Consider the following 16,926-nt stretch of genomic DNA (forward strand, 5'->3'; position numbering starts at 1 on the left):
CCCCTTGAGGACAATAGTAGGGCCTAAGAGCCGGTCTACATCATACAGTATATATACACTTCATCACAACAAAATCTTATAAAAGTCATGAAATTATACAAAAACAGTGTTCTGTTCACTTATGCAAAATACCTGAAGTCTATAAAGATTCTTTACACATCAGTTGATATTTATAATGGGTGTGAAGAAAGCAAAATGGGTAGGGTGCAAAGCACAAAAAAAGAAGGAAGGACAACAGGGAAGTGGTCACCAGAGAAAGTCCAAAAGTTCAGGTAGGATGAAAGGAAGGGAGTCCACAGAAGTGCAGGGTTAAACAAAAATAAAATAGGTGGCGAAGGATTAAAAACCATGTGATGTCATCAGCCTGCCCCTCTTACCCGCCACATAGCCAAACTCCTTTTTGTTCCCCCAGATGTGAGATAGGAAGTCTTACAGTCTCCGAAATCCAGCACTGTATGAGAAAGAAAGAAAGAAAGAAAGAAAGAAAGAAAGAAAGAAAGAAAGAAAGAAAGAAAGAAAGAAAGAAAGAAAGAAAGAAAGAAAGAAAGAAAGAAAGAAAGAAAGAAAGAAAGAAAGAAAGAAAGAAAGAAAGAAAGAAAGAAAGAAAGAAAGAAAGAAAGAAAGAAAGAAAGAAAGAAAGAAAGAAAATCTTTTACAGAGCTCAAGTCATCAGAAAACTGACATCCCCTCAGTGCTCAGTGGAAGGGTAGACTATTCAAAGGGATCCGCAAATTATCCTGCATGCTCTTTAGCCAACCCATAGTGCTTTTAAAATCCTTTATCATCTATCAAGTGTATTTTTTTTAAACCACTATTCACCCGTCCCATGTTCCAGTGCTGCTCTCTGCATCCTCTCCTACTTTGGCCACCAGGCCTCTTTCAGGTTGAATTAAAAACTCAGTGTCGCTCTTCCCATGTAAAGTACAAAAATAACCCCCCAAAGCTTTTTACCTCAAAGAATAGAGAATGTATTTAAATCACATATTGAATATATGAGCACATCAGTAGTACACATACAGAACCAAACACTTTAGAAATACAGTATTTATAGAAAATATGCAACTCCAACATTTCATATTTCTGATATACCTGGTGTACCATTTACTTGTATAAAGAAAGTATCCTGTTCGCTTTGTATTACTTCCTTTTTGTGAAATACCTGGTAAACCTCTCAGTCCCTCTGCTTTCCTATTAAAAACTAACCACACTCAGCTATTCACTGGGAAGACCATTGTGCTCCGGTTTATACTCCCCCAGCTGTCTGCTGAGCTCCTTATGCAGCTGAAAACAGAGGGTATGTGATCACTTTATTTTTTTTTAAGAAGGGAAACGAAACATTTTTTTGGTTCTATACACAAAAGATTTGCCTTTCATTTTTATTTTAAACAAAATGGGTGAGGTTCACATACTTTAACCAAACAATACCCATCATATACAAAGTACCGGTAGCTATCCAAAGCAGGGAAAGTTAATACTCATCAAAAGACCAAAAAAAAAAAAAAAGAAGAAGAAGGGGGGAGGAGGAGAGGATTGTGGAGGGGTACTACTTCCCCAGAAGTACCATCATGCTGAACATCTGAAATGGTCACACATCCCTGTGTCCATCACCTTTAGAATGGAGTTCCTAAATCATAAGACACACCAAACATATCCACTCAATGATTGGCATTTGCCTTCATCAGATATCACTTCTCAGTTTTCCATTAGATCTTACTGCAGTAACATCATATAGCAGACACAGGGATCTGACCACAATTACATCTTTACCCAATACCTCGGTCTTACCTGTGCAAATATACCTAAATACATACGGTCACTGTAACAGTATGCATATGCTGTTCTAGGAATAAAAAAAAAATAAAAAACCACGGGAGGCCTTGGCAGACCTAGCAAGAAGGGAATGGCTAGAAATGATCAGCCAGACCTATGAACGTGATTCAAGTGGTGATATGAATAAGAATATTCAGGAATCTGAAAACAGGAGATTAGCTTTCCTTCCTCGAAGGTACTATTGAAAGAGCTTTGTGATTACATCCATTGTGTAGTACAAACACTGTGCATATATATGGGCATTTATCCGGTTTGGGGACAACAGCATGTACATGAAGCCATTGTCTGCCTTATTCAAATCCCCAACCAAAATGAAGAAAATTACTATTTATTGTACAAAAGTAACCCAATGCCTGTGGGACTCCATTGTCTAAGGATGGCCATATGCAGATCGAATCCTGCTAAACCAGCCAAGATGATTCAAACCATGTATGGGAAGGCTGAATGTACCAAGCTGGGTACAACCAGCATGGCGGGTTTTACCTGTGATTCCTGCTAGCGGTTGCAATAGCGGCTAGCAATAATCTCTGACTTCTCCTGACAGGGATGAATTCCCACATCAAACAGCGTGCGTGTTGATTGGGGGGGGGGGGGTTGAATGGGGGTTTGGGTTTGGAAACCCGAGTGAATTTCTTTCCTGCAAGCATGGTTGAAAGAAATTCGCTCGGTGTGTGACCAGCCTTAGGCAGCTTTTTTCCCCCCAACCTTTTTTTATCCAAGTGGGACCCTTGAAATAATTTAAGGTCTTAGGGACACCCCTGCTAAGATTAATCCAATCAGGGGCCATTAAGAAAATACCCCTTACTTCGATGGCTAGTGTGAAGGATGCCCCCTTTACAGTTGTCGTCAGAAGGTCTCTCTTACAGGGTGATAAAAAAAAAAAAGTCAATTAGCCACAGCTCAAGGAGAACTTGGCATCAGCTATAGCAGGGTTTCCCAACCAGGGTTCCTCCAGAAGAAGTTTCTAGGGGCTCCTTCAGCAGTGAGCAATTTCTACCTCTAAATTCACACTGACACCATTGATCTTTTTTTAGCCATGTGTAAGGGGGCAATTCTTCCCAATGTTAACAAGTGTAAGGAGCATTCTTCAGAGTGACCCTCACACTAATGTATCGTGTTGTAGATCTAGTAATTTTTAGCATGGGTTCCCCAAGACCAGAAGTTATTTCAAGAGTTCCTCTGGGTTGAAAAGGTTCAGAATGGCTAGTCTAGGTTTCAAAGAAAAAAAAACCCACACACCACACATGTGATGTTCAGCTTGTTCAGAGCCAGCCGAGACTATCCGAGTGCCTGCTAAAGTTTGTTCAGGTAGCTCTGGTGCAGGTGGTGCCCGAGTGTTGTGTGATGTTTGGTTGTGGTTTTACTATCTGCCTAAAAGCCGAACAAGGCAGCCCAGTCAAAGAGGGTCATACACATGCCATGGCTGTGATGGCCAAGGGGCAAATTTAACTTGCCCCTTGAGGTCAATGGAACAGTGCTACAACAGCAAGTCAGCATTTGGTTAGTTCCCAGCAAAAAAATAAACAAAACAAATATACCACTATAGCTATTCAGGGGGCAGTATTGCCTATAAGCCTGCTCTAACACCCTCTGTAAATCAATCTCCTGCAGATCATGGTGAAAGGGCAGTTAAAACTGCCATCTGGTCACCGGAACTAAAATTGAGGGAAAACCCATAAATTTGAGTTGACACCAGAACAGGAATAGGAGAAATCTTCCACTGGGAACATCATTTCCCAGTGACAACTGTCTATGAGGGGGATTTCCCTCAGTTTGGAGGGATTCTTCTCACTTCCTGTTATGTCTCCAAGTGCAACTTTATAATCTACCTTCTTATCTGCCGCACAGTGTATGAAAACTCCATAAAGCAATTCTGTGTCTGAAGGCAGCTGTACCTACAGTGCTGGGTGTGAACTGTACAGGAGGCCTGAACACCGGACACGTCACAATCCCAGACACTCCTCCTGTTATCTGACTGAAAACAATGATTCACAGCGATCGCCATCACTGCCCCAACCAATGTCTTCCCGTGCTGAGCTGACAATACAAATAACTTCACCAGGTCTGAAAATAAACTGGTAGTGAAAAAGTTCCCAAGCCAAAAACCTCCATTTTTATTCAGTTATGAGGCCTCATGCACACTTGGACATGTTTAACATGGCTGCTGAGGGTGCCTGGTGTTTTTTTTTTTTCTGCCTCCAAAATGCCCATGCATGTTAGGTTAACAGAGGGGTTTAGAAGTAGAACCCCTTCACCTCCCCCAAAAAAATTAAAATAAAAACAAAAACCCACACAGCCAGTATGTCCAGGAGCCGCATTTTGGCAAAATAGAAAAAGAAGCTTGGCGTGTAAAACCCATCTGACACCTGTTAATGATAGGCACATTTAGCACTAAATTATTCTGGCCAATGAAAATACTGTCCAATCGCTTGGCATGCTAAACATGTTACACACGTGTCAGATAGGAAAGGAGTTTAGGAGATTTAGCAATTATGTCCAGTGTGTGAGGCCTAAGTGGTTCTTGACTCCAAATCAGAATGGAATATAAATATATATTTTTTTTATTAATATACATACACACACACTGTGCTTGGTGTTAAGACTTGTGTACACATTTTTTTTGTTAACAGTCCCAAATGGTGATATAAAGTGCTCGTGCTCAATGATAAAATGTTCAAATGTGCTCTGACTGGGTATCCCCACACACTTGCAAGACCACACTAGAGATAGGTGGTCAACACCTAGGGGTGAGTGCACATCCATGTGGGGCACCCAGTCTGAGCACAAGCGCCTTATATCACCATTATTTGGGACTGTTAAGATGTGTGCACAATTTGTTAACACTAAGTGCAGTGGACCGTTTATAAACTCATTCTATTGCCTATAGCATTTTTTTTTACTGCAGCTGGTATACTGTACAATCTATTTGATTATTCTTGTCAATTTTTATTTCCAGAGGCGCTTAGATTTATTATTACACTGGTTGTAAACCCTTACAGACCACTTTGACCTACAGGTAAGCCTAGATTATGGCTTACTTGTAGATCCATGAAATATCGCCTAAACCTACATGGTTTAGGAGATATTTGCAAAAAGACAGGCACCGCTGTCTACGGCGCATGCGCCATAGACAGCGGCGTGCAGGTGCACCGAGCATGCCGCTGCTAACGGCGATATGCAGTTAGTGGCGGCTCCCATGTGCATGTGTGGGAGCGATGTCATCGCTGCTCCGGCCACTCACAGAGCCAGAGCAGCGATACCCGGCAGAAGATGGACGATTCGTGCTACAGGGGACAGCGGTGACATCGCTGGCTCCTGTGTCAGGTAAGTGACTATGCGATGCATAGTAGCCCATTATGCATCACCTTTGCAGGGAGACAAAGGAAGTAAACCCATCAGGATTTACTTCCTCTTTAATGGCTGTGTGTTGAGTTATTGTCAGGGGACAGAAAATGTACACTGTTATACAAGCTGTACACTAACTACTTTGCTACAATGTAAAGTGTCATTTCTTCAGTTGTCACATGAAAAGATACTCATTTATGAGATACTGTAATAAATATCGCACACAAAATTTGTTTATGATGATTTCCCCCCTTTGTTTAGGCCTAATTTACGTGCCTACAAAATGCATATAACATGTTTATATGTGTAAGCCTGTAAAGTGCATGTTCCTAAATGCAGGATTTTTGAATTGTGTTATGGATCTGAAAGCAGCTCATGTCTATGCACCTTTGTGAATGGCTCTATTGAAAACAATGCAGCTCTATTCAGAATTTATAGAATTTTTGAAGCATCTACCAAAACTCATGCTAAACACAAGCGAGTTCACAGCTCTGTATTCAGACTAGAACAGAATGGACAGGTTCTCTTTAGGAAGAGTATCCAGCCAGCCCTTTCCAAAGAAGCCGCTGCCAGCAGTTCAGGAAACAAGCAAAAGGCAAAAGGCAAAAAAAAAAAAAAAAAAAAAAAAAAAAAAAAAAAGGAGCCACTGCAGCAACGTACACCCAGCTCTGTGTTCTGCAGGAACACTGCGTCCATTCACCTTGTAGTCCACCCAGAGGGAGAACGTGTAAACACGTACAGTATGGAAGGAGGAGCAAACACAAAGATGGCTTTACTTTAAGACAGAGATGTCTGACTCCAACTTTCCCTCTAAAACAAGAGGTCGCGTAACCCCATCACTGCCAGGGGACACGTAACCCTATCATTGCCAGTGGCAGTCGCTGCATACAAGCAGATGTGACTTTGATGCCAATATTTGCTGTCTGCTTACAGCCAAGCTGGTTCTAAAAAGTATAATTTTCTGTGCAGAAGATGGCTGAAATCCCCATCTGATATAACAGAAGGAACAAGCAACCTTTATGGACTTCATGAATAAAACAAGAAGCAGTTCAGGAGACTAAAGTTGGTCACAGATGAGATGTAAACCAAACAAAAATTTTAGTCTAATCATTTGTGTGCCAGCTGTAACATAAGTTTTTTGTGCCACAGTCAAAAGTGCCTGACCCAACATGGATTTTTTTTATTTAATTTTTTTCCCCCCAGAGAAACTAGACAAAATATCATACATGGATATAGATATAGATATAGATATAGATATAGATATATATTACACACACACACACACACACACACACACACACACACACACACACGATCAGGGTCCCCCATCAGAGTCCTTTTTGCAGCAGGCTGGACATGGCCCACAACTTGAAGACGCATGCATCTCATATACACGGCTACACACCAGGAGATTTGTGAAAGCAATGCAGCAGAAAATTAAACTCCTTTTCGCTAAAGATTAAAATAAAATAACATACAGCGTTGTACTTGACACATAGGCCATTCTGCAATTTATTGGATTTCAAGTGTCACACATCAGAGCAGCCCCCAACAACAGAGCCTCCCCCCAATCAGAGCAGCCCCCAACAACAGAGCCTCCCCCAATCAGAGCACCCCCCCCCCCCCCCCAACAACAGGGTCTCCCCGTCCCCCCCCCCCAATCAGAGCCATTTTTTGCAGCAGGCTGTCCATGGCCCACAACTTGGAGACCCATGCATCTCATATACATGGCTACACACCAAGAAATTTGAGAAAGCAATGCAGCAGAAGAAAATGAAACTCCTCTTTTCGCTAAAGATTAATATAACATACAGCATTGTACTTGATACATAGGCCATTCTGCAATTTATTGCATTTCAAAATGCACTCATCCATTGCCATCAACCTGCATCTGTGATTTTCTAATACGGTCTCAAAATGTATATATTGCTTCCGTGCAGGGTTACAATATACCAAAGGCAACCAAATTGAACTCTCCTACTAATCTTATGTCCTGTAGGTGTGATTGGTTTACCACTTCTAACATCAGCCTCAAGAAGTCTGCACCGAGCTGCAAGTCAAGTTACAGGCATCCCCTGTAAGAAATACATTTTTTTGGCAAGATCATTTTGTAGTCACTGCAACGTTTCTTGTTCAGACACACCGAGATTGCTCGGAGTGGGGGGGGGGGGGGGGGGTTTATACCAAAAGGCAGATCCAAAACAGCTTAAGAAAAAAAATAAATAGAATGATTTTAAGTGTGAAATTAAAAGCTAAAAATTCCTGAATAGAATAAGATGAGCAGACAAATACATACAACACAGGATTTTATTTTCGTCTATGGCATAGTAGCAAGTCCATCCCCTTGCAAAATAGGTATGAATGTGGCAAGCAGCATGGTAGTCAGCAGTCCTCATACACAGGCAGATGGTCACCTTTGCCAATATGTGCGGAAGCATTGTATAGCCAGCTTTACACAGAATAGCAGATATCTTCCCGTCCAGACTCGAACTATGCAAATGTAGAGTCCAACAATCAGACAGCAGAATGATTTACTGCTCAGAGCAGAGAAATTACTCCCAAGTGTCACCTGCCTGTAAAAACCACCATCCGCCACTTTAAAGATCAGGACTCCCAGGGGTCTGGTATTCCTTGTTTGTCGTTTCCCCCCCATTTTTACTGAAAACCATCAACACTTCCAGTTCACATTCCCAGAATCCTAAAGCTTCCTTCTTGAGCAATAAGTAAACTCGTATCTCTACAAGCCAAGTACTACAGAACCAAAATTTATGGCCTACAAAATGTCAAGTTGTCCCAAATTTTGTCTGCTTTAGGGCTAGTTTACACTGGCTTCAAAACATGGCTTCAGACAGTCTTTGTTAAAGCTCTCTGAACACCAGTCAAAGCTCTTGTCACCAAATAAAATAGCTTACTGTCCTGTTTACACCTTGCTTTTGCTTGGTGTGTCGATAAGGCTTCAAGTGAGCTTTACCATAGACTTCTATGGCCTCTTACACATGAACGATCCATTCAGGTCCACCCGCCAGTTTTGTTTTTTTAGGTGGACCTGAATGGATGCTCCATAGAGCTCTATGGAGCGTCAGATGTCCGCTGACATACGACCCGCTCTGATCTGAGAAAGCGTGACGGAGGAAAAAACCTACTTTTCCATCCATCTGCGGATCGGATGACGATGACTCTGCGGTCTATCGTCACCCAATCCCCAATAGGGGAGAGTGGCGCTCTGATAGGTCCGTCCCTGCACAGTGTGCAGAGACGGACCTGTCATCTTCCTGCTCAGCGGGGGATTGACGGAGCGATCCTCGCTGAGCAAGCGGATGTTCACGGGGTGGATCATCGCGGATCCGTCCCTTGTGAAAGAGGCCTAAGGAGGCTCTGAAGTACCGCTAAAGCTACACGTGGTGTCATTTTTTGAGGCAAAGGCAAGGTGTAAACAGGACTGTACGCCATCTTATTTAGTGACAGAAGAAAGTGTAAACTAGTCGTTAATGTGTGTTGAAGTCAAAGAAAGTGTAAACCTGCCTATACAGTTCTGTTTACACCTTCCTTTGGCTTTGCTTCAAATTATACACCGTGTAGTTTTAGTGGTGCTTCAAAGCCTCCATTGAAGTCTATGGCAAAGCACCCTTGAAGCACTTGCAGCTTTTGAGAGGATTTAATTCAGCTTTAACTTTGCTCGGTTTTGGAGAAATTGCAGATATGAGATTCTCCACAAACACGGCATCTGCCAAGCTTCAACAAAGCTTTAAAAAGAGCATCACTAAAGCATCAAAAAACACATTATAAAAGCGCTTTAATGTGTGTTGAAGTGTAAATGAGCCCTAGAACTTCCACCATATAATATTACAATCTGATCGATCGAAATACAATCAATAATGTTCATGAACAAAGCATCCTCAGTGTTACTGATCAATGCGATAAATAATTTTGCACCCTTGCCAATCAACTCAGTTTGATCATATCTGGTCAAAATAGAGTCTAAAACTGATCAGAAGGGAATTTATGGCTGTACGCCTTTTTGCAGATCAATTGGAAAAAAAATAAAGATTCAAAATGTGTATGGCCACTATTCGATCTACCAAAATTCTAAAATATAAGGACTTGTCTTAACTATGCAATCTGTATCCAACCAGGCAGGCCTGTCACTATATATCTGTTGGTAGAAGGAGATTGCACAGTGCTATCTGCCATTAAAGACCTGCTACCTCTGATTGCAGGTAAAAGGAGAACTAAAGGCTTAGGACACAATAACACCAAGGGCCCATTCACACAATGTGCAGTGTCTGATCAACACCCTTCGTCACAAGGGCACATAGAACATGATTACCAATGGGCCCTTATGGGTCTTGTCCTTCCAGAAGTCTGACTGGGCTGAGAAAGAAATGCAGCACAAAATTTAAGATTGTTATATATTCTGATGAGTCAGCAATGTAGTCAGGTAGTTTGTAAAAATGACTGTGAGGTCCATTTAATAATAAGAGCAGCATTGCATGGCTGGAACAGAGAGCCAGGACTTCTAGTGAGGAGATTTCCCCACCGTCCTCCTGTGATCACATCCTCCTCCAATGTCACAGCCTGTCCCCATGGTGTCGGTTACTCTAGTGACTGAACACACTAGTAGCTCAGGGGCAAGATAGGTCCTTCAGGTGATATCTGACATCATACACCTTCTCCACTTCATTTACTGCCTCCTCCGATCACCATACACATTACATCACAACTGCCAATTCATCCAGATGGACGAGGCTTCTGTATAGATCCTACAGCCACCGCACAGATCCCTCCATACAGATCCTACAGCCACCGCACAGATCCCTCCATACAGATCCTACAGCCACCGCACAGATCCCTCCATACAGATCCTACAGCCACCGCACAGATCCCTCCATACAGATCCTACAGCCACCGCACAGATCCCTCCATACAGATCCTACAGCCACCGCACAGATCCCTCCATACAGATCCTACAACCACCGCACAGATCCCTCCATACAGATCCTACAGCCACCGCACAGATCCCTCCATACAGATCCTACAGCCACCGCACAGATCCCTCCATACAGATCTTACAGCCACCGCACAGATCCCTCCATACAGATCTTACAGCCACCGCACAGATCCCTCCATACAGATCCTACAGCCACCGCACAGATCCCTCCATACAGATCCTACAACCGCCGCACAGATCCCTCCATACAGATCCTACAACCGCCGCACAGATCCTACAACCGCCGCACAGATCCCTCCATACAGATCCCTCCATACAGATCCTACAACCGCCGCACAGATCCTACAACCGCCGCACAGATCCCTCCATACAGATCCTACAACCGCCGCACAGATCCCTCCATACAGATCCTACAACCGCCGCACAGATCCCACAACCGCCACACAGATCCCACAACCGCCGCACAGATCCCTCCATACAGATCCTACAACCACCTCACGGATCCCGCCATACAGCCGCTACAACCACTCTACGGATACCTCCATAGAGCCCCTACAGCCATCGCACAGATCCTACAATCACCGCATGGATCCCTCCATACAGCCACTGCACAGATCAATCTATACAGCAACGGGCGCACAGATCCCCCGTACAGATCCTACAACCACTACAGCACAGACCCCTCAACCTCCGCACAGATCCCTCCATAAAGCCCCTACAGCCATCACCCGCACAGATCCCTCCATACAGATCTTACAACCGCCGCACAGATCCCTCCATAAAGCCCCTACAGCCATCACCCGCACAGATCCCTCCATACCGATCCTACAACCGCCGCACAGATCCCTCCATACAGCCCCCGCACAGATCCCTCCATAAAGCCCCTACAGCCATCACCCGCACAGATCCCTCCATACCGATTCTACAACCGCCTCACAGATCCCGCCATACAGTCCCTACAACCACTGTACAGATACCTCCATAGAGCCCCTACAGCCATCGCACAGATCCTACAATCACCGCATGGATCCCTCCATACAGCCACCGCACAGATCCCCCAGTACAGATCCTACAACCACTACAGCACAGACCCCTCAACCTCCGTACAGACCCCTCCATACGGATCCTACCAACAGCCACTATCCAATGTTTAGGTTAAACAGACCAGTTAGATTTGCCAGCAGTAAAACGATGACAAATTCAAAACAGACTAAAACATTTTCAGAGAAAGGCTTGTCTTTTCTTTCTAGCAGCGTCTCACGAGGCCACTACATTTGATCATTTTGGGAGAAAAATACGAATCAGAAGAGCAAAAAAGGGTGGAAGGAGGACTAATCAATGCTCCATACACTTAATCATATTGATCTGCCTTCTTTCCTACAATCAGATTTTCCATACAGACCAATCAGAATAATTTAAATAAAATTGATCAACCCAGTAGGCATCTTGCTGATCATTTATAAATTCATTCAAATTGTCAAATTTTGCAAGTCGTTGTTTAATCAATATGTCACACATAGTGGGAAGGGCATTTCAAAATCGATAGTTGGAAGATACGATTGTATGTTTAGTACATCCATTTCCACCATACTCTGATCAGTCAAAATATGAACAAAATTCATGAACAGGGCGACATAACTGATCATTTTCCACACAGGCCAGTCAACCTTTTTATCAAGTAAAGTCTGGATCGAACAGATGTGAAGTTTTACCGATTTGATCATTTTGAGCAGTGATTAGATAAAACGTGTATATGATGACAAGTAAGAATGGGCTCAAGTGTGTTCAGACACAAACCCCCTTGAGTTATCCCACCAGGAAGCTGTCAAAGCAACATCCAATCACAGTTGCTGGAGGCTTTTCCCACCCCATAGCTTTATGTGTGTGTATACACACACACACACACACACACACACTCTTCCAGCACCTATGATTGGCTGTCAGCTTTGACAGCTTCCTGGCAGGATAACTCAAGCAGGTTTGCACTCGTGTCCAAATACACCGGAGCTCATCCCGATCACCATCACAGTGGTAATACATGTCAAAAATTAACTTGATTCCTTCATCCACACATTGGAGGAGACTTCCCCACCATCAGAATACACTGATTGGCACTGCCAGCTATAGCCATTGGCACTGACTGAGCAGAAAGTTTCCAACAGGGCAGTTGTACACAAGTTGATTGGTAGGTTGACTTCTGTATAACCACCCTGCCCATACATGGATCAAATTCCATCCGGTCTCTGACAAAATTTCAATCCATGTATGGCTGGATTAACTGATCTATAGTAGAAATCCTATTCCATCAATAGGACACACACAGAGAAGTGGATTCTGAACGATCGTTGGAAGATACGATCATCCGTTAAACTGACAGCATCTCTGTTCTCCCCATGAAATCCCATAATCATGAAGGAAGCATCTCAGTGCTGAAGATTGGGAATTCTCAACTCTAGCCGATCGACTTATTTTAATCCGATCTAAAACAATGAGGAAGGAGCTTATACCAGATTGATTGTTGTAATTAAAACCATCATATACTAAAATTGAAGAGTGTGTGTGTGTGTGTGTGTGTGTGTGTGTGTGTGTGTGTGTGTCCACCACGGCCGATTAGATTGGCTTAGTTTGAGCAAATCCAAACTCATCATAAAAAAGGAAGTTAGCAGATGGTTTGTTGCAAGTAGATCGGCTTATAAAACAGAAGCATGTACGGGACTGGGGCTACAAATCACACATCATCCTCATCACTGTACCCAACTGGTATTCAGATTATTGGTGGTTGTAGAAAACTTATCATGAAAGTGCCAATAAGTAATCAATCGACATACGTACACTGATCATACAAGGATCGATCAATTATTAAACAAGAATCAGTCATCCTATATACACACTGATCACCATACAAGTACTAATCCTCATATAGGAAATAATCATAATAATATAAAATATTGATCACTATACAAGTACAGTACTAATCATCATATAGGAAATAATCAGAATATAAAAAAAAAAAAAATATTGATCACCATACAAGTAGTAATCATCATATAAACTATTAAATCACCACACACACACACACACACACACACACACACACACACACACATTTTTTTATTATTATTTTTTTCCCCACTATATAAAATATTGATCACCATACAAGTATTAATCATAAGAACTAGTCCTCATACAAAATATTGATTGCCATACAATAACTGATCACCATACAAAGTACTAATCATCATATCAACTATTGATCACCATACAATTACTAAATCATATTAGGAAATAATCACAATACAAAATATTGATCACCATACAAGTACTAATCATCATAGAAAATATTGATCATCATAGATATATATTGCTCACTATACAAGAACTGGTCACCATACAAGTATTAATCACCATACAAAATATTGATCACCATACAAAATATTGATCACCATACAAAATATTAATCACCATACAAAATACTGATCACACAAGAACTGCTCACTATAGAAGTACTAATCTTCATACAAGAAGTGATCATGGTAGAAAATATTGATCCTACTAGAAGTGACGATCGCACAGCTGAGCAGCCATCCCAGGCACACAGTCTATGATGTATAGTCCGGACTTACCATGGTAGCAGAGTGCAGTGTGTGTCAGTGTTGTCCGGTAGTCGGGGCTCTCCTCCTGCTGCTGTCAGGTCGGGCTCTGTCCCCATCCAGGTGATGTGATGAGAGGTGAGCGGGCTGGCAGTGCGGTAGACGTGGAGTGATCGCAGTTCCTGGAAGCCTGTGCTCTGCCCTCCGCTCTATTCCCTGCGGGATTCTCTCACCGCTCCGGAGCGCTCAGTCATACGATTTACAATGAACATCAGTGCACCAGTCCTGGCTGGGATTGTCCATATATGGCAAACTAGGCTTCCTTGTAGCCAATCGCTGCCCGGCTGAGGGAACGTCAGGGCTCCCCTGGGGAATTTTACTGGAGAGCAGGAGAGAGAGGGGCGGGACAAAAGGCTGATGGGTAATGTAGTCCTGGGCTGACTTCTCCAGTGAGCGCTAGAACTGATCTGGAGGAGATCATAGTAAGTTACAGCAGAACAAAGAGCACAGGGACCAATCAGCTCCAGCCTGTTCAGTTAAAGTCATAATAAACTCTAAAACACAATGGAGAATAACACATTGCTGCAGATTACTGATCTTTAACCACTTGCTTACTGGGCACTTAAACCCCCTCAAACCCAGACCAATTTTCAGCTTTCAGCGCTGATGCAGTTTGAATAACAATTGCGCGGCCATACTACACTGTACCCAAATGAAATTTTTATCATTTTTTCCCCCAAAATAGAGCTTTCTTTTGGTGGTATTTGATCACCTGTGCGATTTTTATTCTTTGTTAAAAAAAAATAAAAAGACCAATTTTTTATTTTTTTTTGTTAAATTTATTTTTTTTAGTTTTAATTTCTTTTATTTATTTATTTTTAATTTCTTTTATTTTTTTTAATTTCTTTTATTTGATTTTTTTTATTATTTTTAAAAATATATATATTTTTTTAAATTATTTTTAAAAAAATATATTTTTTTAAAAATGTATTTAAAAAAAATTTTATTTTAAATTTTTAATTTTTTTTAATTTTGTTATAAAATTTTAAAATGGATAATCTTTGTCTGTCACTGATGTACGCTGATGAGGTGGCACTGATGGGCACTGATACACTGATAGGCAGCACTTCTAGGTGTCGCCGATTGGCACCACTGGTGGGCATTGATAGGTGGCACTTGTGGGCATTAATAGGTGGCATAAATGAGGCATAATTGCCTCAAGATGAGACAATGATCGGCTTTTTTTTCTCCTCCGCTGTTAGCTTTTGTTTTGATCATGTGATCAGCTGTCATTGGCTGACAGCTGATCACATGGTAAGGGGACGGGACTGGCCCCTTACTTGGATCGGTGATCACCCGAGTCTCAGTGAGTCGGTAATCACAGCGCACGCAGGGAACGTGCACAGGGGAGGCCGTCATATGACGGCCTCCCAGGAATTCAGATCAGCGCTGTGGCCATCATTCAGCCATAGCACGGATGTCAAGTGGTTAAAGTGACACTGAACTCTGGTTTAAAAACTATGAAGAAAAAAAAGAGTTTAACCACTTGACCACTGGGCACTTAAACCCCCTTCCTGCCCAGACCAATTTTCAGCTTTTGGTGCTCACACTTTGAATGACAATTACTCAGTCATGCAACACTGTACCCATATGAGATTTTTGTCCTCCTTTTTTTCACAGACATAGAGCTTTCTTTTAGTGGTATTTAATAACCACTGTTTTTTTTATTCTTTGCGCTATAAATGAAAAAAGACAGAGACAGAGAAGAAAATCTGTTAAAAAAAAATACATTTTTCTTTGTTCCTGTTATAAAATTTTGCAAATTATTATTATAATACATTTTGGCCAAAATTTATACTGCTACATATCTTTGGTAAAAATAATCCAAATTGATGTATATTATTTGGTCTGTGTGAAAGTTATAGAGTCCACAAGCTATGGTGCCAATCACTGGAAATTGATCACACCTGAAGTACTGACGGCCTATCTCATTTCTTGAGACAATAATAAGCCAGGAAAGTACAAATTCTTTTACACACTTGTAAGTGTATTTTTATATTTTTATCTTAAAATAAAAAGGGTTTTACACTATTTTGAGCTTTATCTTTTCCCTATGGTTTTGATGCCCCTGGCTCTGAGTCTGTTTGGACTACTGAGTTGAGTGTCCGGGAGTGAGTTTTCTTCCCAAGAGTTCCTAAAAGAGCGAAGCCAGGAAGACACCGAGGAACCCCTTTTACCTTGTGGTTGGAAGTGACGTCCATCCCTATAAAGCCCTGTGTGACCCTCTGTAGTGGGGGGTCATTCATATCTGGTAAGCAGTAAATCTTATCGTGTGTTGGTGGTGGATTGAACATAACTGCTCCCATATTTGGATTTCCAGGAATAGTGTGGTTCTTACCCAGAGGACTTTTTTTTTGGTCTCACGTTAACCCCTTCTTGTTCTTTATACGGACTCATTGTTCATACACTGGGTGTTTATACTTTATATGTTTATTTTTATCATAGGTGTATGTCACTGATTCTTATTATACGTGCCCATCAGCATTTGTGGGTTTTTGGGATCAGAAATTTTAATACTTATATGTTTTGTATCACGTATATGTATTTACACATATAGGGTTGCTATACCCTATATAATATCTATTTCAATATTTACTTGCATATTTTGCACTAGCAGTTGGTTGTATTTACTAATATCTATTTCAATATTTATTTTTATATTATTGCACAAATAGTTGGTTGTATTTGCTTTGGTATCCATTTAGCGCGGCTTATGATTTTTCGTTTTCTTATTTGCATGCATGTGACATAGCGAAGCCGCAGCTGAACATCCTCACAGGAATTTCTTCATATATTTACACATTTACATATTCACATTCTTAACCTTAGCGCAGTTATTTTCTTTTTTCCTTAGGAAAGTACAAATACCCCCCAAATAAAGGATGTCTCTGTACATTGCTGAATTCAACTTTCCCTCGATCCTGACTAGTCTCCCAGTTTCTGCCGCTGAAAAACTTTCCCTCAGCATGATGCCACAACCATGCTTCACTGTAGAGATGGTATTGGCCAGGTGATGGGTGCCTGCTTTTCTCTAGACATGACGCCATTCAGGCCAAAGAGTTCAATCTTTGTTTCATCAGACCACAGTATTTTGTTGGATTGAAATTGGAGCAACAAACCTGGACTTTATAGGCACACCCGTACACAATAATA

General features: G+C 41.8%; 1 protein-coding gene across 2 annotated transcripts in view; it reads right to left on the reverse strand.

Moving 5' to 3' along the window:
- Positions 1–14,071, reverse strand: part of MYO1E (myosin IE) — a 235,689-nt gene extending 221,618 nt beyond the window's left edge. The window contains exon 1 of one of the 2 annotated variants that reach the window (XM_077472372.1): positions 13,747–14,071. In XM_077472372.1, coding sequence (XP_077328498.1) covers positions 13,747–13,749 — 3 coding nt within the window. In that variant the 5' untranslated portion in view covers positions 13,750–14,071. The remainder of the gene's footprint in view (positions 1–13,746) is intronic. The other variant, XM_077472371.1, reaches the window with a different exon arrangement.
- Positions 14,072–16,926: the final 2,855 nt, after the last annotated feature.

The sequence above is a fragment of the Lithobates pipiens genome, unplaced genomic scaffold, assembly GCF_037356315.1.
Source record: "Lithobates pipiens isolate NorthernLeopardFrog02 unplaced genomic scaffold, aLitPip1_a1.2 Scaffold_8, whole genome shotgun sequence".
NCBI lineage: Eukaryota > Metazoa > Chordata > Amphibia > Anura > Ranidae > Lithobates > Lithobates pipiens.